The sequence below is a fragment of the Pezoporus wallicus genome, unplaced genomic scaffold (genome assembly GCF_028554395.1).
Source record: "Pezoporus wallicus isolate ANWC-B61680 ecotype Strahan unplaced genomic scaffold, APGP_CSIRO_Pwel_v1 scaffold_2696, whole genome shotgun sequence".
Classification (NCBI taxonomy): Eukaryota; Metazoa; Chordata; class Aves; order Psittaciformes; family Psittacidae; genus Pezoporus; species Pezoporus wallicus.
The window spans coordinates 14729-41253 of NW_026637439.1; the positions used below are offsets into that span (position 1 = coordinate 14729).

General features: G+C 39.3%; 2 protein-coding genes across 4 annotated transcripts in view; one reads left to right on the top strand and one right to left on the bottom strand.

Moving 5' to 3' along the window:
- Positions 1–26525, top strand: part of IQGAP2 (IQ motif containing GTPase activating protein 2) — a 50335-nt gene that overhangs the window by 11979 nt on the left and 11831 nt on the right. For both annotated transcript variants that reach the window (XM_057405417.1, XM_057405418.1), the window contains 15 exons: positions 6638–6728; positions 11436–11597; positions 12949–13091; positions 13858–14028; positions 15563–15646; positions 16322–16393; positions 16554–16623; positions 16941–17149; positions 17840–17989; positions 18783–18946; positions 19569–19793; positions 20410–20550; positions 20866–20950; positions 22478–22710; positions 24540–24672. In XM_057405417.1, coding sequence (XP_057261400.1) covers positions 6638–6728; positions 11436–11597; positions 12949–13091; positions 13858–14028; positions 15563–15646; positions 16322–16393; positions 16554–16623; positions 16941–17149; positions 17840–17989; positions 18783–18946; positions 19569–19793; positions 20410–20550; positions 20866–20950; positions 22478–22710; positions 24540–24672 — 2133 coding nt within the window. The remainder of the gene's footprint in view (positions 1–6637; positions 6729–11435; positions 11598–12948; positions 13092–13857; positions 14029–15562; positions 15647–16321; positions 16394–16553; positions 16624–16940; positions 17150–17839; positions 17990–18782; positions 18947–19568; positions 19794–20409; positions 20551–20865; positions 20951–22477; positions 22711–24539; positions 24673–26525) is intronic.
- On the bottom strand, positions 491–4644 carry F2RL2 (coagulation factor II thrombin receptor like 2). 2 transcript variants are annotated; one of them, XM_057405420.1, is made up of 2 exons: positions 4398–4644; positions 491–2836 (listed from the first exon to the last, which is right to left on the bottom strand). In XM_057405420.1, the coding sequence occupies exons 1-2, from the start codon at positions 4453–4455 to the stop codon at positions 1755–1757; spliced, it is 1140 nt and encodes a 379-aa protein (XP_057261403.1). In that variant the 5' UTR covers positions 4456–4644; the 3' UTR covers positions 491–1754. The 2 variants fall into 2 exon arrangements, with proteins under 2 accessions (XP_057261403.1, XP_057261402.1); XM_057405419.1 differs by having other exon boundaries at positions 491–2842.

The window sequence follows — 26525 nt, forward strand, 5'->3', positions numbered from 1 at the left end:
GCTGGTCCCAAATTCTTCTGAGCCCTGTTTATAAAGCAGATCTGCCTTTAATTGTATTTTGCATGTTTAAAGAGTGAGCCATAGTAAAAGGCAATATTTGATTTACAAGGATCAGATAGATCTCTCTGTGAACTTCCTGTGTTCCCCAGTGTCTGGAAAAACATATGGGCCAAACCTGCCTGCTTTATTCTGGCCAGCCTGCTGTCACATCCCTGTAGCTGTGGTTGCTTTGGAGAAGTACAGTCTGCATCAAAATCTCTCAATACCCTTTACAGGTCTTAATCTCAGATCGCACCTTTGTTCCTTGCTTGAAACTGAAAATGCAAACCTGGAATTTGTTTGTTCCTGTAATCTTAAACCACAGCATGTAGCAGTTCCCAACACCATTTCAAACCAAGAGTATTCAGGTTCCAGTGAAGAGAAACCCTGTGTTTAGGGAGGGTATTATTGATGGCTTAAAAGTTAAACAGATGTGTCAAACTCTGAAATGGTTCTTGTGTTATTTTATTTCTTGAGTCATAGGCATACAGATTTTGCAGCTAGGTTAATGGCTTCTTCTATTTACAATAGTTTTATAACATCTGGATTATTTTAGTTACCTTTAAAATCTGTTCTTATGCATGTTGAGGGAATGCTATGATTAAAACTAACTTAAATTAGGGGCCAGAAGAAATTGAAGAGGGGAAGTCTTATCAGGCTTCAAATTCCTTGAAGACGTTTTCTAGTGCAAATTATTTTATTTAAGTAAAGATTTTTACAATGCTATAATCAAACAGATGTAAAACATTTCTTCACATTCCTGTCTTACATGCTGTAGTTACAAATGCCAACCATTGAGCTCATTTTGCAGGAACTTATGCAGCTTCTGAATTTCTGTAAATGTAAAAGCTGACCCTGTACATTGTTAACATGGACAATAAATCATAACTAGTTTCAGTATTTGTAACACTGTAGGTATTTCCTGTGAGGATGTGGAAATAGAGAATGCTACGAAACAGCTTCCCTGTTTTGCTTACCAAGCAAGAATAAAAACTGCCTGAATTAACACTGATAAGGGTTAGCTCCCAGCAATCCTCATGGGCTAAAGGAGTGCAGGCGCTGACGAAGTGGAAGAACAAGTCTCCTGTGCAAAGCTGGTTAAGCAGAATCATAGGAGATTCTGCCTTTGGAAGTGTCAGGCTGCTTCTCTACAGCTGTAGATTTATTGCTTGTTGAACCCACGTGGACTCTGGTTCTTTATTTCCAGCATCCAGGGCAGTATTTTTTCTTGGCCATGTGACAGGGAGGTCCTGCAAAGCTCAACAGCTCCCACGCACGTAGAAAGTGCTTTTACTTGTTCCCATTTCCACTGGGCCAAAAACTTATTCACATCACTGTTCCTGCAGTAACTGTGGGCCAGGAGCTAACTCGAAGTATTTGTAAATCATGAATGGGCCTAAAGTGCTGTTTGAACATTGATCCCTCTTCTGGTGTTCAGAGGTTGTGGTGACTGATATTCTGTTTTCCTCTCTGTGGCCCTGAAACTGATCTTCTCAGAAGGAAATGGAGGGGTGACGGTGTATTTTAGGGCTTGAAAAGTATATTTCTGAAGATATTCCTTGTGTGGCTTGTGAAAGGAAGTGAATTTTTATTCAGATTGTGTTCCTTAACACTTTTTAATTTTTTAAGTTTAATTGTTGCACCTGAGGTTTGTTGCTGCCTGGGTTAATTCTATACAAAATCATAATTCCAGTAGTATAAATATAGAACTAAATTCATTTCTCCCTGGCTATTTTAACCATTGTTAGATAAATATTGGATTGATTTCTAATTTTCGACATCAGAAAATAAAGGAAAGGGTCAAGACAACTGTTTAAGCTGCTAAGGCATAAAGCAATTAGATAAAAAGAATACAGTCTATCTGTTTTGTAATAGTAATAGTTGATGTGATGGATAATAAGGATAATATTGCTTGGCACAAAGCAAATAGCAAAGATGGTAAGGATCAACAGACTGACTTTAACATACCAGAACCATTCATGAGTCTTGAGAGTTTGTATAATTGAGACATAGCAGAAAATTATAGTTGCAAGAGGTATTAAAAAGCCAAAGACAGCTAAAGAAACATAGTAGTAGAACTGGAAGGAAGATACGGTTTCACAGGCATTGTGCACGTCATGGCAGGTATAAATGTCCAATTGTTTCACATAATAGCTCTGTTGCATTATGCAAAGTGGCAGCATGTACAGGAAGACAATGGCCCATACAGCAGCGCAGACTGTGATGGCATAGACACGTTTCGGCAGATTCTTGTAGGTGAAGGGATGAACAATGGCCACATAGCGGCTGATGCTGATGCACATGAGCAGCAGAATGGAGCAGTACATGTTGCCATAAAACACTGCTGTGGCAGTTCGACACATCATTTCCCCAAATATCCAGTTGTTCCCGTTGATGTGGTACACTATTTTGAAGGGCAGCATGATGCAGAAGAGCAGATCTGAAACAGCCAAGTTTGTGTAGAGGATGGCAGTGCACACAGACCGGATTCTGAAGAGCAGCATCCACAAAATGATGGCATTAGATGGTACACCCAATAAAACAGCACTGAGGTAGATGGTGGGTATTAGCTTGGTACTCAGAGAACTAGTCAGATACTCCAGCGTGGTGTTGTTCACTGTTGCTAAAGTGGAGTCATTTGATTTTTTTGAAGAGCATTTGTGTTCTTTGATATGAATGGTCGTTGTTTCGCCTTCTATAGCATACGGAGGGATGTAATCATAGTCTCTTGCTGAAATTCCACGGAAAGTCTTGATAAGTGACACAGTTTTAATTGCAGAGCCATTTAGTGAAAATTCTGAAGCTTAAAACAAAAAAAAACAAACCCGTTGTTAAAAAGACCAAACTATTTGATTAGCAATACAGTTCACCTTCAGAAATGGAGAACAATAAACATCTCTTGTGAAAAACAGTATATGTTTGGATTTGGTGGCATTCTCCTTTGCTTTGGGTGTTCATGTCAAATGAACCAAAGGACAGTCTTCACTGATTTTTGTCATCTCACACCCAACCTTGAAAATTTAGAATGAATTAAGTGTTAGGTGTAGCTTTTTGCATTTTTCATGTTTTCAGTAATCTTGGGCAGGGGGTGGACAAAAGGGGGGAATCAGACATCTGGGCGATCTCTATCACCTCTAGAGGGTTTTTTCCAGTAGAAACAATGTTGGAAACTCATCATATAAGCAGCAGCTTTGGTCTAGGCTTGATCAGAATTTCCAAAGCAAACAGCAGTACTCTCCTTGTCACTTCGTGGATGAAATCCATGACTGAAAAGATGCAAAAAGCTATCATGTCTAACACAGTCTGAAAGTTTCAATTTAGAAAATGGAAACAACCCTCAATATTTTTGGTGTCACATATCAAATTAATGTTGTTATTCAGTTTCTGACTAAAGTAAACCAGATCTTTTCATCTGTGTGTGAGAATGGGGAGTTCATCTTGAGAACAAAAAACAAATGCTTGGACTTGTATTTTCAGTGTGTAAATATCTGTAGCATGTGGGCAAGGTCAATGATGCCACTTTTATTAATGCCTGTTCCTCTGTCTTTAGTAGAGACCTTTGTCGGGACACCAACATTTCCAAATGAAGCACAAACATGTTCAAAATACTTTTCTAAAACCACATCTTGTGATGCATCTTGAAACCGAAATTCAAGAGTGGACTGAAGTTTGGATGAAAACCTAAGTGTTTTTCTTTTATTTTTCCATACTGGAATAAAATATGGAAAACAGTTTTATCGGCGCTCACTAAAAGATTTATGGTAGAATATTCTGAAATTATAATTAGTAAATTGCTCCTCTTTTAGTAATTTTCTGGATCTTTAATCCATGAAGTGAATTCTAATCACTCTTTTAAAGACCTATATGTGCATGCATGTGCATACATATATATTGTATATATGAAAACCACCTTTAAAAATAAGCATGGTTTGAAAAAAGATTTAATTCTAGTAAGGAAAAAAAGGGCTTACTATTTGGTAATTTGCTTTGGCTATTTTTGTCACACAAGTTATTTGAGCATTTCCTTCTAATAGCACCATCTGTGAAGGCGTAATTCTGTTGAACTTTTCAAAGCAGAAAGAACGACACTCTACAGGTTTAAGGTTGTCATGTCACTACAGAAATACTATAGAGAAGATGTGTCTTCAGTTAGCACAGAAAGTTCCTTAAATAAAATTTACTGTAGAAAGTGACTGGGGGGAGGTAAGGTGTCACTGAAATGGAAGGATAAAAATCTGCCTGAAGTGAGACTTCCTATAGTTTTCTGTAATGATGCATGTACAGCTCATTTAAGCTGTCAAAGCATCAGCATTATCAAAAAGCCCATGCTATTGACTTAAAATATGGAATAGACTCACCTGTTGTGAAAAGACTGGAGGTAAGAGAGAGCAGTCCAGTGAAAACCAGTATCTTCATTGTAGTACATGAAATCCAGCTAGCCAAACAACAATGCTGACCTAGTTCATCTCGAAGTGTTTTGTTTCTCGAGGGGACTTTTTCCCCTCTGTAAGGGGCTAAAGAATGATTGATCTGTCCTCCAGAAGCATTCTGTAGGCATGAGGTTTATGGCAAGCAGCTAGCTTGTTCTTTGTCTGCTACAGCAAAAGGGTGTGACGTATCCATCTATGCACACATGACTCAGTTTCAGCCCCTGCCCAACACAGAGATAAAATTGTTTTGTAGCAGCAGTTTAACTCCTAATTCACCACAAGCCCAGAGCTGACATGGGGGGGTTCTACTGGAATTTGCACATACAGATATTTGGGGTAAAAAGGTGTTTCTGGAAAAAAATTAAAGGGTGTGTTTAGTAAATCCTCAAGGGTCCCGTCCACAGACTGAAATTGCTGAACTCTGTAGCCTTCTCAAGGAAGCAGTCAGGCTTGAAGAGGAGTGCAGTGATCCCAGTTTAGCAAACGCAAAGGTGATAGCAAGCCACATATACAAACATGCCTTAAGAAAACTATGATCTGCTCTGCCTTCTGCTTCCCTACCCACTGTTAACTGTCTGTGCTCCTGCAGTCTGGCTGCCGGCTCCACTTCAGACAGTTCCCACCCCTCCAACCCTCCAGCCTCTAAAACCTTTCCCCTTTTTTCATCTGCTGTTTTGTTGCTCTCTTCCTTTTTCCGTCTGGCTTGTTTTGTTTTGTTTTGTTTTCTTTCTTGAATGCCAAATAACAATGGCTATCTTCAGCAGAAAAAAAATAAACCCAAGTCTTGGTCTGGCTTCCAAGCTAGCAGCGAGGCTCAGCGTAAGCTGTACTTGGCTCCAGAGCAGTATTTGCATCTGTTCTTTTAGTTAGTATCCAGTAAAAGCTGGATACAAGATAAGGAATTATTTTCAATTTTTCAGTCCCTTTCTCAAAATTATCAGCTGTAGTTTGTGAATTTAGTATATACTCTGTCAAGTGTTAACTCCAGCTTTCCTGTTGGAAAAACTTGTGGTGTGTGTTCGCTGTCATGAGATTGCCTAACACTGTTTGATTTTATTTAGATATTCTGCTACCTTGTTTACACGTATGATGCAGACTCCAAGAATCTGCCTTCAGGGCTTTTTGCCTCTGTCTTTGTAGTTTCTGTGGGTAACAAATTTCTTGGATATTTGGCCTGGAGTTGGGCACAAAACAAGGGGATATTCTTTGCAAAGTTGGTTCTCTGTCCACTCTGTTTAGCTTGAGAGTTTCTGGGTTCTTTTTTTAATGAAATATTTGTGTGAAATAGTCCTAGATCTTTATCAAATCAGTACTTTCCTGTTTCTGTCATTATTAGCCTATTACAGACCTGGCACTCCTATTTCCTCTTTAGAAGGATTCCCACACTCCACATGGCCCTTCCCCATACCCTCCCACCCCTCCACCGCGCCTCACCCTCCTCTCCACCATTAGATTTTAAAGGCCACTTTAGCTCTGAAATCCTGTTTTCTCAGCTGAAGCATTGGCTAACCTGTGAACATGGGCAGCCAGAGGAGGGTTGGCAAGCAGGAATGCTGAGCCCACTTCCTACACCTTCTATTTTAACTTGGATTTAATGCCATGTACTGTCAGTCTGTAGGAAGAGTGAGACCTGCTCTACTGCTTAATTCCTGAAGCATTTGCCACGTGAGCTAGGTTATCATTACTAATCCTGAGCTGTCCTATGTCAGTTCATGCTGTTATTTCCTAGCACAATGTGTACTCAGGTGTACACGCGGATCCCTTCCAAATAAAGGATTCTGAAAGAAAACCAACTTCCTGGAGTCTTCTTCTCTGTGCTCTTTATGCTGCTGTCACAGTGCTGCTTGATAATGTGTGGTTTCATTTGACAGTCAGATTACTTTGCCTTTGTATCATAGAAATAAAAATGTTTCTACCTTCACTCGAGTTTTTTATTGATTTTTAGCAGGATGGCGTCTTTTATACATGGAAACTGTCAGAGATTTCTATTTGAACAGGAGTTTATTGAAGTCGGCAAATAAAATATGAATGTGGTTTATTGCTGATTTTAAGCAGCCAAATTCATTTAGTGTCCAAGAGCTTTGAAAGAGGAGAGCTGTATGAGTAGGTTCAGATAACTTTTGTTATAATTCATTTTTTTCAAGGCTTTTCTCTATTGTATTTTTTAGGAATCCCAAGATGAATCAGCACTTCTGTGGCTGGATGAAATACAAAAAGGAATCAGTGATGGCAATAATAATATAAAAGAGGCAGCAATCTGTAAGCATTACCCTGCATCTTCATTGTTTTCTTAGTCTTGAAAAACTGAAATTGTATTTCACTTTTTCCATATCAGGGAAGTGTGGTAGCCATTTAAATACATCAAAAGAAATGAATGCATTCTCTTTGTCGTACTGAAAATTTGGGTGACTTGGATCTTCAGCGGTGGTGTTGGTTTTATACAAAGTGGTAATCCTTGAGGCTTGGCTAATAATTCAGTGGATTTGGTTATATAGGTTAACATCATGACTAAGATTTTTACTGTCAGTGTATCTTCATAAAGCTAGTGAAATGTTAAGATACGTGAATAAGAAAGAATATACTGTTCAGGATCTTATTTTGCTTATACAAGTCTAATATCCTGAGGCATGTTGTAAGACCAAATTCTTACATATTTGCAACTTTGTTTATTCCAATTTTATTATAATGCCTTTTTTAATTGCTAACAAACAAGAAATAGGAATATAACAACTTTAAAATGGTGTAGAAAAAGCCCTCAGGCTTTTTGAAGTGCATAATCTTCCAATCTGTAAGGAGGAGGAAATCTGTAGCAAAAATGTGGAGGCTTGTACTGGATGTGCTCAAGACCTTCTGTCAAAGTTTAGATTTAATACAATAATTTTAGAGACCTATTCATAATATGAAATACACTTTGGCACTTAATGTCGAAGCCAGTGTAGCTAGGTGTATGGGGCACCCTGAAGAACATGACGGGGTCCCAATTTTTTCCTGCCTTGGGCCAGCACAGCGCAGCTGAGACTGATAGCTTGGCATTGGGTATTGGTTCACATTCTGCTTGACTTGACTTTGGATGAGTCAGTGTCGCCTTCTTTTGCACCCTAAGAGCTTGTGAATACAACTGCTGAAGTCGGTGCATTCCTGCAGCACTGCATTCAGCTTTTGTTAGTGTAGTGCAGCAGCATAATGTTTACTTATAGGCAGGCTACGTCAGTAGTTAGTGTTTGGGAAGTTGTGGGTGGAAGAAAACAAACACGGCTAGCTATGATGATAAAATCCTCTATTCCTGCTACAGAAACACTGCATGTAGTGTTGCTGTTACTTTAGAATTGATTTGATTGGTCAGTACAGTCTTAATGATGTAATGACTGTAATCAAATACACTGAATGATAGACTCATAGAACAGTTAGGGTTGGAAAGGACCTTAACATCCTCAAGTTCCAACCCCCCTGCCATGGGTAGGGACACCTCACACTAAAGTATTTTCATAGATCACACATCTGCAGTGAAAAGTGCCTCACTTATGTGTTCTGAGATGGAGTCAGACTCATATTGTCCCAAATGAGCTTTTATACTCAAGAGCACTGGTACCTTCTCTTGTGGACAAAACCGGTGTTCAATCAATGCCATCCAGAGGCATGAGGAATTATCTGAGCACAAAGAAGGGAAGGAAATGCACAGCTTGTAAACAGGTGTAAGTTAAAGCTAAAGAGCAACTTGAAAACATTCTGATTTGTGTCCACTGGTGTAAAAGCATTGAGAATGTATCTCATAAATGGCCTGTAAGAATTAGCACAGGATTATCCAAATACAAATACCAGACAATGTTGCTAATGATAGAATCATACAATCATGGAACAGTTAGGGTTGGAAAGGACCTTAAGACCATCTAGTTCTTTCTTATATCTGATCTAAACTTCCCCTGTTTATGTTCTAACCCATTACCCCTTGTCCTGTTGCTACAGTCCCTAACTGTATGGATGGAGTAGTCCATCCCCAGCATCCCTAGCCCCCCTTCAGATAGGCCACTACTCCATCTACTAGCTAGTTTTGCAGTAAAATATTTTAATTTAATCCATGTTTCACAGCTTTTCACAATCAAGTATGATCAGTAGAACTGTTGTAACGAGTCACTTGTGGAAATAGCTACTAATCTCCTGTACTCTGCCCTCTAGGTTGAAAGGAAGCAGTGTCAGCACAACACATTCTTCAGAAGAGCTCTAAGGTTTTGGAGCTAAAATCCATGATTTAAAATTTCCCCACGGCACAGAACCTGATACTTCGTATAACAAACACTTCCTGTCTCAGGAAGTTAGCATGTGTGTTCACGTAGTCTAAACTTAAAGTTCAGCTTGATCACAACTTGGGAATGAACTTTCGCTTTGATCTATCTCAGAGACACTATTTTTGAAAGGCGCTCCCCACATCCCACTCCAAAACTTTTGCAACATAGTGAGATATTTTTTAGTCTGAACAAAATGTATTTTTGAGATTGCGGCAGTAATGACAATAAAATCAGCAGTAAACTAAAAGAAGGTATCGGCAGCTGTACTGAAGCAGTCTTGATTCCTTCCAAACTAATTTTTATGACTTCTGTAAATCCTAAATACTACAGTGTTAAAATTTTAAAAGATTTTTACAAACTGTCTTCCCTGTCACTAAAGGACTTTCTCTTGTATTCATTTAGGAAGATGTGTTCAGTAAACGCTGGTGGACTCCCTAACTCTTTGTGTTGCTGTGTGGTTTGCACCACCTTGCTTCACTCCTTGAACTAATTCAACTATTGTACTCCTTATCTAAGTGGAAGGCAAAATGAGATTGGCAAAATATCAGCTGTATAGATTTTGGGAATAGACACCAATTCCAGCCTTAGTCTTGCACAGGAAGTCTGTCTGTCAAAACAGGATTTGTCATAAAAGGGTCTCAGTTATGGGAAAAAGCCAATATTTGGCCCTTTTGAGATTTTGGCCTTATCGCCCCAGACAACTGCATCTATCTGTCTATATCATAGCTGTTTGAAAGGACGGGTGTCAAAAAAAGCCCTTCGCAGTGTTGATCTGGTACTGGCATCCCAGCTGCTGCAGGAGCAGACTGGACTCTGCAGTTCTGCAGCTGAGGGTGGCTAAGCTCTGTTTATCTTATAGTTTTACAGGGTTTACATGGCCCTCCTTTAAAGCAACATCTGCAGTATTAATTGTTAGCACTTCAGTGGAAAGAAATAATTTCTATTGAATTCTTTTTGCCCTATAGACATATTTTATTTTTTTTCCTTCAAAAACAGAGGCATAATTAATTAAAAGATTAAGAAAAAGCCAGGCAGCAGGGGACCTCGAGAAACAACTATTAGCTAGGTTGTGTGCTGTTCTGTCTTCAGAACAGCTTCCAGCACCCGTAACTACAGGATGAAAAAGAGGAAGAAAAGCATTCAAATACAGGTGCCCAGAGTTAATGAGGCACATAGGACTCATTATGAGTAGGCCTGAGCCCCCAGAACCACCTAGGCCAGCAGCAGCAAGCTGGTAATCCATGACTTCCCAATTTTTCCTGCTTCCTCACTGCTGAAGTCGAATGCCTGGGCATCACAAGACCACAACTGTGGTATAAAGCGTTCTCCAGTCTCACGGGGAGCATATGTATGCTTGGCAGGTGTTTGTTTCAAAGCACAGAAATATATTGGGATCCTGTCTTGTAGGAATCCAGACAGTGGTGGTGCGGTGTTCGCTTCTTCTCAGCTGGCTGTGAGAGTATTTGGAGATTGATCTATTACTGTCTAGCCAAATCTACCCATTTCACCTTTGTCAAACTAGCCACAAGGAAAAACTTTCTTTTGCTGAAATGCTCCCCTGCTAGCTAGGTCTCATGCTGTGCCTCCTGTGTGTAGGCTTCTGATACTGACTCACCTTTTGGGTCTGCTCTGTGTAGGCAGAGCAATTAAGCACATGGAGGGATCTTTTTTGTATTAATCTGGATATACACAAGATAAGGAGAAGCGTTTGGTGTTGCAGTGTGAAGTGCAGCTGTGGGATGCAAAGGTAGTCAGGTTCACTTAGGTCAGTATATAAGGTAGATATTCTGGCTATATGTCTAATCACTTGTTTTTCTGTGCATGGATCTTGAGTTTAGATGTAAGGGAACACCATTAAAGACCTGAGCAACAGTTTCTAAAGCCGTGTATACCTCTAGTGTGTAAGGCACTTTGAAGTGGCATTTTCTACCACATGATGTCAGGTGTGGTGGTATCAGCTCCTTTGGTGATGGTGGGACCTGTACAAAGCAAAGGACACTTACGAGGTCCTGAATCAGTGTGTGTAACATCATATAACTTTGAAAATGCTTCATAGCATCACCTTTCAGGGCACTTTTGTGCCCTGAAAGCAAGAGCTGCATTTATGCCAAACTCAAAGGCATGCATTTGCTGCATCAGCTTTAAACAAGCTCCCAATGGGTGAGGACAAAAAAGGATCCTGACTAGGATGCTTAGTTTTTAAAGACTTTGCTCAAGGCAATCAGTTTTTATTCCTGTTTTCCATGGTAAAAATGAGCATTAAGGTTTACAGCTTATAACCTAATGACTTCAGGTTTCTCTAGAAGTCTCCAAAATGATCAGCAGATGATGGTCTTTCTGTTAGGGCAGACTAAGTGCAGGGGTACCTACCATCCCCAACCTCTGCTCTGGTATCATCTGGTGTGTCACTTGATGGGGGGGAGCAGCTATGCCCTCAGATCATTCTCTGTTGTGCTGCATCCCAGCATGGGTGGAGTGCACTCTTTCTACCTAACAAGCTTGCTGCTCTCCAGAATGCTTGTCCTTACAAGCATGAACGATGCTGCAATGGGTGAAGCACTGAATTACTGAGTATGTTATTCTGTCTGTGTGTGCCAACATTAGAAGTCCATTATCAAGGTTGCTGGAGGCTAGAGCTGTGGGTGCATAAACCACTTAATTTTCTGTCATTATTTTACCCTAGTGGCTGTTGGAACATCAGTGATTAATAAGAGCTTGGAGAAGGGTGATTCACAGCCAATCCTGATGATACTACAGTCCAAGTTTGGATTAAGGCTGATTCCCGAGTGTGCTGAAACCTACTTCAGGAAACTCTCTGAAGCCAAGAATCTGAAAGCTATAGAAGGTAAAAAACTTCCCGAATAGCGCAGTTCCATGCGTCTGTATTACTGAGACAACAGGAAAACCAGTACAGAAGTCTTACGTAAAATCACTGTAAACTGAGGAAGGCAGTTGCTGGTTTTAAATCTTTTGAGAAGTGTTATACTTGCCCAAGAGCTTTTTATGAGATGCTGCACGGTTGTGCGTGTCATCCAGACCACAGTACATGCTGATGAATGGGTCTAGCTATTTCTAGAGTCTAGCTATTACTTTCTAGAATCTCAAACTAGCCTCTGAGTGAATTTACGACAGCTTCCTGACTGTCAATAGACTAGTCCATACCCTCAGAAAACCATGTCATTTTCCAATGTAAGGATGTTGGGTGGATTTTTGTTTGGTTGGTTTGGGGGGGGGTATGTTGTTTGTTTATTGTTGGGGGTTTTGTTGGTTTAGTTTGGTGTTGTTTTGTTTGCATTTTTTTTTGTTTGTTTTCTGATTTGTTTGTTTGGTTGGTTTGTTTTGTTTTCTGGTAGTAGGTGCAGAGAAGCATTAGGCTGCACAATTCAGCCTTACAGGTTTCTGTAAAGAGCAAGGCAGGCTGTGCCAGAGTGTCCGTAGTCCACTTATGGTCTCTAGACATTGCCAGAGCATCAGGTATCAGCAAAAGCTGGGCTAGAATCTGCCCGTAGCAGGATGATAGGATGTTCTGTCATGTTAGAACCGCAAGCTGATCATAGCTAACGCAGCCAAGATTAGCTAACAACTAAGAGGAAAAGTTACTGTCAATGTAGTACACTTTCTTAGAGTAGGTGGACATATTTCATCCTGCAGCATGGGTTTAAGGGAGCATTTTGCACAGCTGTCCTCTCAGCTTTACCTTGGGGCCTTTTGTCCATGAGGAAATGAGGCTTTTCCTGTCTGTCAGGATACAGCCTTGTTTACCGAAGCATTAAACAAGACAATGTGGATTTAGAAAATGTCCCATGTGAGGTAGGTGTCAATAAAGCCAGCATCTGGCCAGAAGACAAGAACAACATTTTTTTATAAACAGTCTCAGTTCCACTTATGTGAGTGTTGATGGAAGATACACTGCATGCTGCTTCAGAAGCAAGCACTGATTCAGTGTGTTGGGGTTTGGAGCAGCTGGCAGAGGACCTGCACTACATCACAGCTGTATCATTCTAAAAGAATGATCCTGATCCACCTAACAGAATATTTTGAAAACATCCTTACTAGAAAATGGCCCAGGATATACAGTACCTTTGCATGTAAAATGGCTATGTAGCAAACACAGAGATGAGAAATGAGTAGAAAGAGCTGTAATGTAACAGTGCAGCAGGGCACAGATGTGTACTAATGGTACATATTGCTCTTAGATTCTAATGAAAGTCCATGGATTAAACTGGTAATGAAAAACATGTATGATTACTACTACAATGTGGAAACTGAGGAAGGCACCTGTGATGCCCCCAAAGGAGTTGTACCAAAAACTTCATGGTTATCTGGTGAAGAAATTCAGGTAGGTGGCTGAAATGTTTGCTTTTATTGCAAATGCAGCATAAGCATTTGAGAGAGATAGCAAAATATGTGAATATCAAGGATTGAGGCTGTGCTGGGTGAGACTGAAGATCACTTTAGCTGCTTCTGACAATAGCAGCAACTTAAGGCTAAGCAGTATTAGCACAGTTTCCTGTCTGATGTCTGACAATGCTTCAGGGACTTCCTAAATGGAAGTTACAGCATACTTTTTAATGGCCACCAGCAGAAACTGGTGGAGGAAAGTCTGATAGCTTCCATACCCTTTTATATTTTTTTGGACTTTGCATTGGTCTGTGACAAGGAATTTCATTATGTATGTAGGGGCATGTGGAAACACTGTTTTATGTTTTAATCTAATTATCTGACAGCATTCTTGTACCTCCAAGTTCAATAGGATGAGTGTGATACTTGGAACTTTCTTACTGTAGAGATTTTGCATTAACATGAAATATAACCTGGAACAAAGTAGATCACAGAAGCTTCTGCACAATTAGGGTTTTTTACTTGCAATGGTAACAAAGTAGCTTTTCCTTCATGCTGATAAAAATCTAGGGGTAAATAAGAGAGGCTTGGATGGGATGAGCAGAAGCTGTATATACAAGGGCTGGACTACACGATCTCCAGAGGTAGCTTACAAACCTAATGATTCTGTGATATGGTGAAGAGAATACAGAACAAATTCCAGGATGGTTTTGGCATGAGGCTTTTTTTCTGTTAAATGACCTTTTTCCATTATTTCTTAACAGAGCATTGTTGGGCAAGTTACAGCAGATTACAATCGAGAGCAGCTGTGGCTTGCTAATGAAAATCTGATTGTTCAGCTGCAAGCCAGAGCAAAGGGATTCTTAGTCAGAAAAAACTACCGGGAGAGAAAAGCTTACCTTCAAAGCCAGGAACCATCTGCCATCAAAATACAGGTATTGTTCTAGAATGAGACGGTGACAGGGCTTGGGTAATTTTCTGCATGTGACAGGTGATCTGGCTGATTCCTACCACTGACAAAATTTTCAAAGAGGTGTGTCTGCCTGTTTTCATGATCAGCAGTTCAAACTTCTACATCTGCAAATATGTTCTTGTCCTCATTGGAGAAATTGTGTTTTTAAACAACAAATATCAGTTTTAAAAGAATAGCTCATACCAACCTGCAGTCTAAGTTATTTCAATGAAGAAACTCAGAAATACATAGCCCTGGCTTTCTTTTCAGCTGTTCAGCCTTGTGCAACACACCTAACTATGCATAGTACAAAATCAGAACACATTACTGCGTATTGAAGCAAAAATTCCTTGGCAAAGAACAGCTTAGGAAATACATTCCTTTCTAGACTACCCCCAGTTGGAAGTAATTTCCCTCTGCTCCTTGAAGTCATAGCTGGGTAGGGAGTGGCAGCCACTCTGGTGTTCTCAGGCTCTGGCAGTGTTTCTTCAATGTCTTCAGCTTGCAGAATTCTTTAAAGAGTAGAAAGAAAACTCTGCTAGGAGTGTGAACATGGATGAATGCATGCACAGTGGTTTTAAATGGTGAAATAGCCACCTCCCGCTAGAAGCAATTTACACCAGTCTTGAAAGATGATCACTCAACCTTCCCAAAAATAATAGAAGAATTTACAACTGATGTTTTCTAATCTATAATGATACAACTCATGATTTTACCAATAGCAGCTGCCACTGGGATTAGCTTTTCACTTTCTTGCACGGTGTCTAAGCCCAGCAAAGGACTGTCTATTCTTTGAGAAATTCTGGGTCTGCAAAAATATATAGAAATGTAGATAAATGAAGTTGATCTCTGATTATTTTCTATGGGTGTTAAAATAGAAATGAACTGTGAAAAGATAATACGTAGAATTAAAAAGCTGGAGTCACTGGCTGGATAGAGATGAGATGCAAAATATGTAAAGGTGATAAGAATATCAGTTATTCCTGTCATTGGGTTCCTTACCAAGAGTTTGCTTCTGAGCTAGCAAAGGGGGGGCCAACTGAGGGAACTGGGAGCTTGTAATTTGTGGTACAAGATGATCCTGAGTGACCCTGGAAGATCAGAGACTTGGGAAGGAGTTCAGGCCAGGAACAACTGGGGTCCAGCTAGGTAGGGAACAGCTTTTGGATATAATGAACAAGAGCTGGCACAGTATTCCTTGTGTGGGATGAAGCCAGTGACAGGGATACTAAAGGATATGGGTGTACTGGAGATAAGGATACGGATTCTTATCTCTGTCCCTCCCTACAGGGAAGGGAAGGAAATGGCACTGGAAAACAAACTTTGTTCTAAGATTGATCAAAATTAACATGAAATGTATCAGGGCACCTAAAAATATAAAGGCAAGCTTGCCTACACCTTAGTTATCTTTTTACCACAATGGCAGTTTTTATTTACATGATAAACACTGTTGTTAATTTTAGTGTAAATATGCATTTCTTGTTAGTAGTAATGGTCTCCTGCCTTTTATAAAACAGGCTTTCTGGAAAGGATACAAACAAAGGAAAAGCTATGTTGACAGACTAAAGGTGCTTCAAGGCAATGTTGCTGCTATTGTTAAGGTAAGATCCCCCTATGTTTTGGTGCCTGAGTATGTTTTGTCCCTTGGCTTGGTCCTCCACCACCTAGAAATCAGAGGCAAGGAATACAAACAGGAGACACTTGTGCTCCAGAAATGTTGATGGTGTTGAAAGTTGTTTAATTGACAGGGTAAGCGAATCACTTCTTGAAAGTGCTGTGTTTGACTTCTATCAGGCTTTCCTGAACTTAAGCATCTCCTAAAAGATTTCCTTACACTTCCCTTTCCACAATGCTAAATTAAAAAATATTTGAGTTGACAGTGTGTTACATTTCATTAAAAGCTGTCAAATCTGTTTGAAAAGTGTTCACCTTTCTGAGATGCTGATGGGATATTATGTCATGAGTATTGCACGATATGGTTTCCTGTGTCTGAAGGAGACTGGTTTACAACTGAGAGCTGAGGCTTGAAGGTAGAAACTGCTGTCAAAGATTATGCTACACACAGGTGGTTAGACCCTCCAGCTCGACTTGCTGTCTCAGTCAAAGCCCATTAATCTGGTCACTGGACTGTAGGAGCCCAGTGGTACAGTCATCTATGGTGCCGATTATAAGAACAGTATGCCTGCATAACAGGACTCTCAGAAGTAAGTTTAAAACATTCACGTGCAAACAGTTTGCGCAGTGTCTGTTAAGTTTTTATTTCATTTAAATTTCAGATTCAGTCATGGGTCAAAATGTGGCTTGCAAAGAGATCTTACAGGAAACGTCTGCAATACTTCAAGGATCATGTAAGTCCTTTTCCTTCACTTTGGATATGAAGCATTAAAATAGGGTAATACAACTGTACGGGCAGTTTTGGGAATCTCAGGAAAGAGATTCTGCAATGCGCATTTCTGAGCAGAGATGTCTCATAACTAGACTCTTTTGCCTAATGTTGGTCCCTTTCAGAACAATGAAATTGTGAAGATACAAGCATTTCTCAGAGCAAACAAAGCCAGGGAGGACTACAGAACACTAAGTAAGTGGTTAACAGGTGAATGCTGCATGTTTGGAGAGAAGTATGGTACTATGTTCAGTTTTTCTGTTTGTTTTTTTAACCTTCACCTGGGGTTTCTCAATCTTCTATTCCCCTTCAAAAGCAGATGCAAGTGTTTGCATACCAGTTGTTTTACAGCTAAAAGCATTTTGGTTAACTGTACTTACACAGTATGTCAAAAATACTGCTCTAACTGGCATAAACATCCCTCTGAAGTTCCAGTTTTCTGAGGGCATCAAGAGTCTCATGTCAACAAACAGTATTATGTCAACTAACAAGCCTATTTATTTCAACTACAGTCGGTGCTGAAAATCCACCCCTGACTGTCCTGCGCAAATTTGCTTACCTCTTGGACCAAAGTGACTTAGACTTTCAAGAAGAACTAGAAGTAACAAGGTTAAGGGAAGAAGTGGTTACAAAAATTCGATCCAATCAACAGCTGGAGAAGGACTTGAACTTAATGGATATAAAGATTGGACTTCTGGTGAAAAACAGAATCACGCTTCAGGTCAGCAGGCTCTGTTCAAGCTCCCTTGGTAGCATGCACTGAGCACTTCTGTGTGTTAAGGAGCTCAGGGTTACTCAATCACAGCATGGCTGAGCTTCTGGAGGTCCTCTGGTGGAACCCTGCTGCTCAAGCAGGGTCACCCAGAGCAGTGTGCCCAGGACCATGTCCAGATGGCTTTTGAGTGCCTCAAAGGTTGGAGACTTTACAACTTCTCAGAGGAACCTGTGTCAGTGCTTAAGAATTAGTTAAAATACTCCTGGTAAATTAAGCACTTTCTTTGCATGTCGTATGTAATCTCATCAAAATACCTTGCAGTAGATGTTGTCCTGTTGTCCTGAGCGGTATGGTAGTCTGCTGCTGAATGTCACTCTGTTTTGCTACTTGTGGAGAATAGTAATTGCTTAGTAGACTTCAGGAGATTGGAGTAGAATTCTCTGATCATATTAGAGAGCTTGTTCATTGTTAACTAAATGATGAATGAGCCTGTACAGGAGATCAGGTTTCCCAGATGATCACTGTTGGCAAGCCATACTGGTGACAAGATAAAGATGTTCAAAAGGCTGGCTAGTGAATGGAAGAGCAAAATATACAAAGTTGTTAATAAAGTTAGCATGGTTTGGAATATGTTAATTTTTTCAATTTGCCTTTTTTGTGAATATATAATCTAGACTTTTGATCATCTGTCTGCAGGATGTGGTACTGCACAGTAAGAAACTAAACAAAAAGAGCAAAAGTCAGTTGGAAGAGATGGTTATGGTTGATAAACAGGGCATCAAAGGTTTGAGTAAAGAGAGAAGAAAGAAACTGGAGGCTTATCAACACTTGTTCTACCTTTTACAGGTAAGTATTAATGTAAAAAGTTGACAAGGCAGGAAATTCCTGAGGAAAAACTACATATATGTTGCTTGCTTTGTTTTAGTGATTGTGGTAGTGATTATGAAGACTTTTGCTGTAGTATGCAGACTGCAGCAAACACTATGGTCAAGTTCTAGTATTTCCTGTAATTGAGAGGATCTTTCATGTCTTTAAAACATTCAAAAAATATAGCTGTTTTTTCTTAGAATAACTTCAGTCTGTCCTGAAGCCAGAGAGAAATGTTTTCCTCCTTATCACTTAGTCCATGTAAATTACCGTCCCTATTATTGTGCATTATATGTTACGGAAAGGAAGCTTCTGCATTATATACTGTGCAGCTGGCAGTATATGATGTATCTGTTCTTGTGGTCTTTTCATCTCGTCTCATCTCACTGAAGTTTTTCTAGAAGGATTTTAGATCTTCCCAGGGCAGACGCTCTCTGATACCTAGGTGGACATGTAGTATGCTATGTCATGTTGGTAGATAGCCATTTTCATTTGGTAAAATATCATTGTCATTGGATCCATGGACCTAATGCACAGGGGTACTGTTCAGAGAGTACAAATAAAATCCTTACTGGTGTTAATCACAGATATCTAATTGTTCAATATTCAGTGTTTCTTACGCCTCAGAATTTGGAAAAAAATAAAGCCAGTGTAGAAAAGTCACATATACAGGAACAAACATAAATGCATTTAGTGATGATGGAAAGGTAGAGAGCACTGCCCCTTAGTTTGTCCTGGACCAGTACTATTTCAATCATTGTTTTTTTCACAGACTAATCCCACATATCTGGCAAAGCTGATTTTCCAGATGCCACAAAACAAATCAACCAAGTTTATGGATACAGTCATCTTTACTCTATACAACTATGCCTCAAATCAACGGGAAGAGTATCTGCTTCTCAAACTCTTCAAAACTGCTCTAGAAGAGGAGATAAAGTATGCTTATTCAAAGGAAGACTTTAGTTGCTTTGTGTTGGAGACTGTTCAATGAATACTTCATATGTAAAAGAATTTGACGGTTAATCTTTAAGATGTTGTAAAATTAGATGCATATTTTTGTTTCTAGAGAAAACTTTTCACATAACTCCTTTGTTAACTCAACCTATTTCCAATTCATGAAAAAATTATGGTGGATAATATTTTTGTATGAAAAAATAGCTCGAAAAAAAGCAGACACTGGGGTTTCTTGCTTTGTGCTTGAGTATTTAAGGGTAGAAAAAGTCTTTCCTTTCTCTGTAAGTGGAGGGTAGTGGCTTGTTATCCTAAAACAATAAAATCTTATTTTATGCCCTTAACAGGTACCTGCTGAACAGGTATTTGGGCCTGAATCAGGTATACATTAGCTGCCATTAGCTATGCTATGTTTCAGGGGCATTATTATAACACATATAGAACTCAGGTAGTAATTTCTAGAATCTTAATTTATTTGAAAGCCTAAGAAATAGACTGTATAAACCTGTTTCAACATAGAAAAGGGATAATTTTATATGTATGGGTTTTGAACACACGCATAAATCCATACATAAGTCAGATCTGAACTAATCTGTTCTTGATACAGCTCTAAGGTAGACCAGATACAGGATATCGTTACTGGAAACCCCACAGTCATTAAGATGGTCGTCAGCTTCAACCGAGGTGCTCGTGGACAGAATACTCTGCGCCAGCTCCTGGCCCCTGTGGTGAAGGAGATCATGGAGGACAAGTCCCTCATAATCAACACTAGTCCTGTGGATGTATACAAGTCATGGGTAAACCAGCTAGAAATGCAGACTGGTGAGGCCAGGTGAGTGAGGAAGGTGGGCATACTGTATTGTTTCAATACATGAGGGATCCCTCATTTCTGCTGTCCCTTTCCTTCTCTGACAAATTGCACTTGTGCCCATGTATCCCTTCCCTACCTTTCTGCAGTATAATGAAAGTCTGGGGGCAGAAATGCTTGAAAAACATGTACTTTAACCTGCTCTGAACAACACAGGGATACTTTCCTGGTCATGAACTTCAAAGTCAACTACTTAATCATTATAAGTGTAGTAGACTATGCCATGGAAGAATTTATAGCCTTTTGCCCAGTTTTTATAATAGCATGCCAGTAGTGTTGCAGGCTTTTGAGGAGCTATGTTGGACTGGGATGTGGAGATGAATGCCTTAAATTACCATTCCCCTTTTGTAATTAAGGGAAGGTACATGATAGTGTGTGCACCTCCACCTAAACAAACTGCCACCCTCCAAAACCACAATGCTAATGCATTTAAGACTTTCATAACTTAGCTAACTTCAGCTTTATTTGTCTGACTTTTTCTTTTTCTCTTCTGTTCATTGATTGCATTTACAAAGTAAAAAAAAAAAAAAAAGAAATCTCAGATACGTTTAGCCTGGTTTAATATCTATTTGCTTCACAGCAAATTGCCATATGATGTAACCACAGAGCAAGCACTGACACACACAGAAGTTGTCAGTAAACTGGAATCATCAATTCAGAGTTTGCGAGCAGTAACTGACAAAGTTCTCACGACCATATTCTCCTCTCTCAACATGATGCCGTAAGTGTTAACTTAGGAAGATGCAGTTCATGTGCGCAGTGAAGCTCCGCTTAAAACTCACTGATGGGCACCCTTTCAAATCACATGGTTTCCGATAATTTCCCCAGTAGAGGGAGTGGTTTCTCCACTTCTACTCTGCTTTGTCAGCCTCATGAAAGACTCCCTGTTCTTGAAAATTCTGTTTTTCGTTATCACCTCATTTTATTTTTTAAGTGGCTGTAAAAAAAAAAACAGTTACTTGGCTGACTAGAATAACTGGTTTATGTTTTTTTAAGTCTTTCCAATGTTTTTCCTTTTCATCTGTTCTACATGTAGTTATGGAATGAGATACATAGCCAAAGTTCTGAAGAGCTCACTCCATGAGAAATTCCCAGATGCAACAGAAGATGAACTATTGAAGGTAGACACCTGAGGGAAAACTGTTATCAGTTTGTACTGCCAAAGGGGATTTTTGACACCAAGCATTCTAAGGAACTAAGAACACCAGCATTTACTGAAGTAACTTGGCACTTCTTGGGTTGAAAAGGGGTATTCTTAGAAAGCTGAAGTTTATCTGAATCATCTTGGGATTTGTATTTGTATTGTGGTCCTTACCATCAACAGTCCTTTTATAGAGAAGACTGGTCATATACCTTCCCTCGAGTTGTTAAATAATATGTCATTAAAAAAAAAAAAAAAAATATTAAAAATATGCATTAATATTGTAATATAAATACAATGAGAAATGGCTCTAAAAATGAATTGCAAGTAGATCATTACATTATACTTAAAGATGCTGTCCTGGGTTACAAAAGTTGTAGGAATGACAATTGTACAGACTAAAAATTAAAGCGTGAGTAATGGTACTGGCTTGCTGGCCATCACTCAACAACCACAGCCAGGGTGCCTCTTTAGAGGGCTTAAGAAAAGTGCTCCATGAGCCTTCCAGCTAGCTGAGAGACTGTCAGCTCTCTCAAATTAGAATTATTTACCCTTCAATAAAGATTCTTTCACTAGTGTTTAATGACATGGTTCTAAAATTAACATGCCATTAATTTTAATGGTACTTCCCCATTATTCTTAAAAAAGTTATAGCTCAGTGTTTTATATATATATATATATATATATATATATATATATATATATATGGTGCATACAGGGCTTCAAACTCAGCTGAAAAATTAATTCTACCTTTGTGTGGTTTACCAATGAATTGGAAATCCTTGCATGCAGCATTTATGTGGTATTCATGTCCATCACTCCAGAAACACAGATTAAGTCATTGCTCAATTTGTGGCAAAGCAAATAAAAAAGGCAGGCAAGTAGAACATAAGGCACCCAATTGAAATTCTAGTTTGAAATGTGTAAACTGGAAGTTCTGCATGTGACTACACAGAGGCAAATAGCAGAAAGAAAAGTCCTGCCTGTTTCTGAGATATGGAATGATTAAAAGTGACCATTCACACAATATAAATTACTGTAACATCATTATAGATATTGCAGTTTGGAAAATCTGTTCTCTAATCTTTCAGGTCTGCATGTTGTCCTCATGAGAAACAGTGGATTGCTTGTCAGTGAATGCAATAAATGCTGACAGACATCTGTAGCAAATAAGCCTCTGGAGATGTACCTTGAAAATCTGGAAGAAACAGTTGTATTTGTCTTTGTGTTCAACTCAATGCCTTATATTAGCTGACCTAAAGCCAGCACCAAATTCAGATGTGATTGTCAAAGTCCGTAACTGACATTCACAGAGGTGCTGCAAGAGGCACATGTTGTAAAAGACTACAGGTTCTTTTAGGTTAGCTACATGGTAACATGTATGTCTTAGGGGTTCTTCTAAGCACTGGTTCCAATAGGTCTAATTCAGAAGTAGAAAAGACTGATCATGTTTTGTTAAATGTAATTACTGTGTGTGAAGGGAAGATCTCCTTATTTTTTCTTTTAGATTGTTGGCAATCTCCTGTACTATCGCTACATGAACCCTGCCATTGTTGCTCCTGATGGCTTTGATATCATTGATATAACAGCTGGGGGTCAGATACACCCTGACCAGAGAAGGAACCTAGGTTGTGTGGCAAAAGTCCTTCAGCATGCTGCTTCTAACAAACTCTTTGAAGGAGAGAGCGAACATCTATCTTCTATGAACACTTACCTCTCGCAGACATACCAGAAGTTCAGGTATGCAAAGCCCTTACAAATACCTATACAGTAAAAGCCCTCCTCTAGTGTGTGTAGAGCAGGTGGACTCCTTGTCTGTAGAAATTCCTTGCTTAGAGTTAAAAATTTTGAGTGATCTGCCATAGAAGAAATCCTCACTGTTGAGGAAGTTGAAGCAGGAGTAACAGGATGTATTTCTGCTTGAGCCTTACATTGAGAACTCATCGTCTCTGCTGGCTTGGTTGCAGTAAGGCTTCCTTACTGCAAACACAGATTGTAAGAGCATCATGGGTTAATCGATTATCCAGCAGAAATAATGTGTTCTTTTGGTTGGGAGGACAGTTGAATGTTTTGTCTGAAGAAAAGAATTGGGCAGGAAAAGGTTGTGGTCTTCGTTTTTATCCTTACATATTTGCAGAGAGATTCCACGCAGATTTTATTCTTTCATCTTGCACACTCGTAGGAATTTGCATGTTTTGCCATACTCTGGAACACAAGTTCTTTAGGATTATAGCCCAGCTTTTGGGGTGATTGCTATTATTAGCTTATAACTGAGTCTTTAGTTGTTGAGTCTTGAGACAAATTCATTTTCAGAACGTGTCTTTAATGTCTGCCCTTCATGAGATTAAATGCACTGTTCATAGACTGAGTTTCCTTGAGAAATCAGCCATGAACATAAAGATACTCAAAATTAGCCATTCTCTTTAATGAAGTACTTAAGAGCATGACATAATCATGAAGAAATAATAGAGTAGAAAGTGTTACAATAACAAATGCTAATGTAAAAGCCTACTCTTCATTGTTGGCCCTTTGATTGCTACAAAAGGAAGATTTCCTCTCCTAATTAAGCTAACTTTATACAAAACTGAATCTCTGGGTGGCTGCACTGTGCACTTTAACTAAACCCTCCTTAGTCACCAGCGTTGGCTGCTCTCAGCTGCCTGTTCCTCTTGTACTCACCCAGCAACTGCAAATGCATCATAAGCTATGTTAAAAGCTACCAACCCTGCCTAGATCTTTTGCTGTGCATTTATGAACTTGTGCAGGAATTTGTCTAAATCCTTCTTAAACCTTTGAGATCATTTGCCTCCACAAGCTCCTCCTATAACAATATTCAGAAGTTTGCTACCTGTCAGTTAAAACAGTGCTTCCCTTTGTTCATTTGAAAATAGTACTTTTCTGCTAGTTTTATTGCATACCCCTTTGTCCCATAACTGTGGGATTTGATAAATGAATTTTGCACCTATCTCATTCAATGCCACTGTTTTTTTGTGCAACTTGATCATATTCCTCAGCTTTTTCTCTCCAAACTAAGGAATCCCAGTCCCTTTTTCCTTTCCTGTCCAGAAAAGATAGAACACTTTGTCATTTGTATTCATGTGTAAATGCACTGCCTCCAAAAGTTTCCTTCAAACACTAAATGTAGATTGCAGATATAAGACAAATGTAACACATGGGGACAGACTTTTAGCAGGGCCTGTTGCAATAGGATAAGGAGTTACGATTTTAAATTAGAAGAGGGGAGATTCAGGCTGGACATGAAGATGAGATTTTTCACACTAAGGGTGATGAAATACTGGCACAAATTGCCCAGTGTGGTGGTGGATGTGTGATCCCCGGGGACATTCAAGGCCAAGCTGGATGTGGTTCTGGGCAATCTGATCTAGATGAAGTTGTCCCTGCTTATTGCAGGGAAGGGTGGGCTAGATGACCTTTGAATTGACCCTTTCAATGCAAACTACTCTATGATTCTATGTGTCAAACACTTGATTGTGTGTTTTTGTTTTATACACGCTAACTGAAATGACTTTATAGGGGACAATTACAGAATCTTTCTCATTTTCTCTTAGGAATTTTTTTCAAGCAGCATGTGATGTTCCTGAACCAGAGGAGAAATTCAATATTGATGAATACTCTGACATGGTGACCCTTAGCAAACCTGTCATATATATCTCCATTGAAGAAATTATCAATACCCATTCGGTAAATCAATGAGAATATACTAGTCAACAGATTTATGTACAGATTATTAAATACTTGTGACAAACACTCTAGGGGAAAGCCTTAAGTGTTTGCCCTTCCTTTTGAAATAATTTCTTCAGTTCATCTCTGAAGTGGTCTGGAATTGAGTATTTGCTTTTTCCTCGAAGACTGCTTCCATGGAAAAGCACCATCTTGAATAATAATTAGAATATGAAACATTTTTGTTCTAATCTAGTGTGACATTCCTCATTTATTTATATTTATAATAATTTTCCTGTCTTGGCTAAGAAAGTGACACTAATTTGAAGTGTCACTTCAAATACTCCTTTCACTCTGGGAGTAGAGGAAAAGTCAGTGTATTTCATGACTCTGGTGTTGCGTCATATGTTTTGTTGGAAGCAGATGCAGAAGTCTGATTTAGAAGGACTGAAGCTGTGGCATCCTGCCAGTTCTTTATCATGGGTAAAGAAAAGATTAACTGCAGTCTTTAGTATGACTCATTAGGGTGTAAGTTAAATGTCTACCACATGGCCCTTTTAAAGCTGGGATATTTCTACCTGTTTCCTGGCTTGCAAACTATCCCCTGCAATGCCCTCCTCTCCCTCTACCAGCTCCCCAAATAAATAAATACCACCCTCAAAAAGCACAAAAAACCCAAGAAGAACCTTCCACTAATAACCTGGTCTGTTAAAAAACATATATACTGGATTGTCTTTTGTGCCTATTCTTTCTCTTTTTTAAGGCATAGACCTATGCCTGCATGTTACATGATCAGTGGTTGCATTTAAACACTAGTCTTGGTCAAAACTCCTTTTAGTGGGTCTTATTGCATGTCTAAGGTGTTATTTGATCCTAATGTGATGAAGTATTACTATGTAATTTTATATTAGCTGATAAAATACCAAACAAAATATGCGGTAAAATGATGAAAATAAATTGCCAAACAAATGCAGTCAAGCAGATGTCTTTTTTGATAACATGATTATGCGCATTTGCCTGCCTAGAAGAATCAAACAATTAGGTCCTTTGGCAGCCTGAACCTTCATCTGAGTTGCCTTCTCCCACTGCACCTTCCTTGCAAATGTAAATTGAACTTTCTGTTCTGCTCATGCAGGTCAAAAAAATAGTTTGAATAAGAGGAGATGCATAAATATCTTGTCTTTTGTCATGCATTGCTCAGCTTCAGAAAAAGTTTTCAAATTTGCCCTCTGCCATCATCTCCCATGGCACTTGCCTACAATCCATTTTCACTGCACACCTCTGTTGGCTTTAGCTGGAACGGGAGATGTTGCATTCATCAGCTTTGGTTTTTGGTGCTTCCAGATATATCTCTTGCCTTTGCCCCAAAGAATTTGTCCTGTGAATGTCTTTTTCATTCTGTGCTTGTATAGCACCAAGTATGGTGGAGTTCTAATCAGTGCATAGTGTTTCCCAGCAGGTCTCACAGTATCATAGTCAACATTATGTATAGTGTGAGGTAGCTGCTGCACATAAGAGAAACTTGTTTTAAACAGGTTAATGGTCATGGGCTTGTAATGCTCAGTTCTGTCCTACAAGTACGTCTGAAATGCCTTTCTCTTCTGAATGTAGGCTTTCTGGTTGTCAGTTAGTTTCTAGTAACCAGTAACTTTTGACTATAATTTGCAGGTTTTAAAATACTTCAAATCCTATTTTTTTGCCACTGCGCATGCTTTGCTAAATTCCAATGATGCTTGGTGACACTCTCTTTCCATTAGCTCTCCAAGTAAGGAGCATTGCTTCTATAAGGAACGGACTGTTAAATGTAGTAGTCGCTAATGCTGCTGGCTTTATCTAACTCAGCATGAGGTTACTTTTCTCATGGATAATGAGAG

Bases quoted from the DNA above. Each gene is read 5' to 3' on its own strand.
- F2RL2 (XM_057405419.1), bottom strand. From the start codon at position 4,455: ATGAAGATACTGGTTTTCACTGGACTGCTCTCTCTTACCTCCAGTCTT. The intron at 2,843-4,397 runs GTGAGTCTATTC...TTTTGTTTTAAG, and splicing joins CTCCAGTCTTTTCACAACAG to CTTCAGAATTTTCACTAAAT.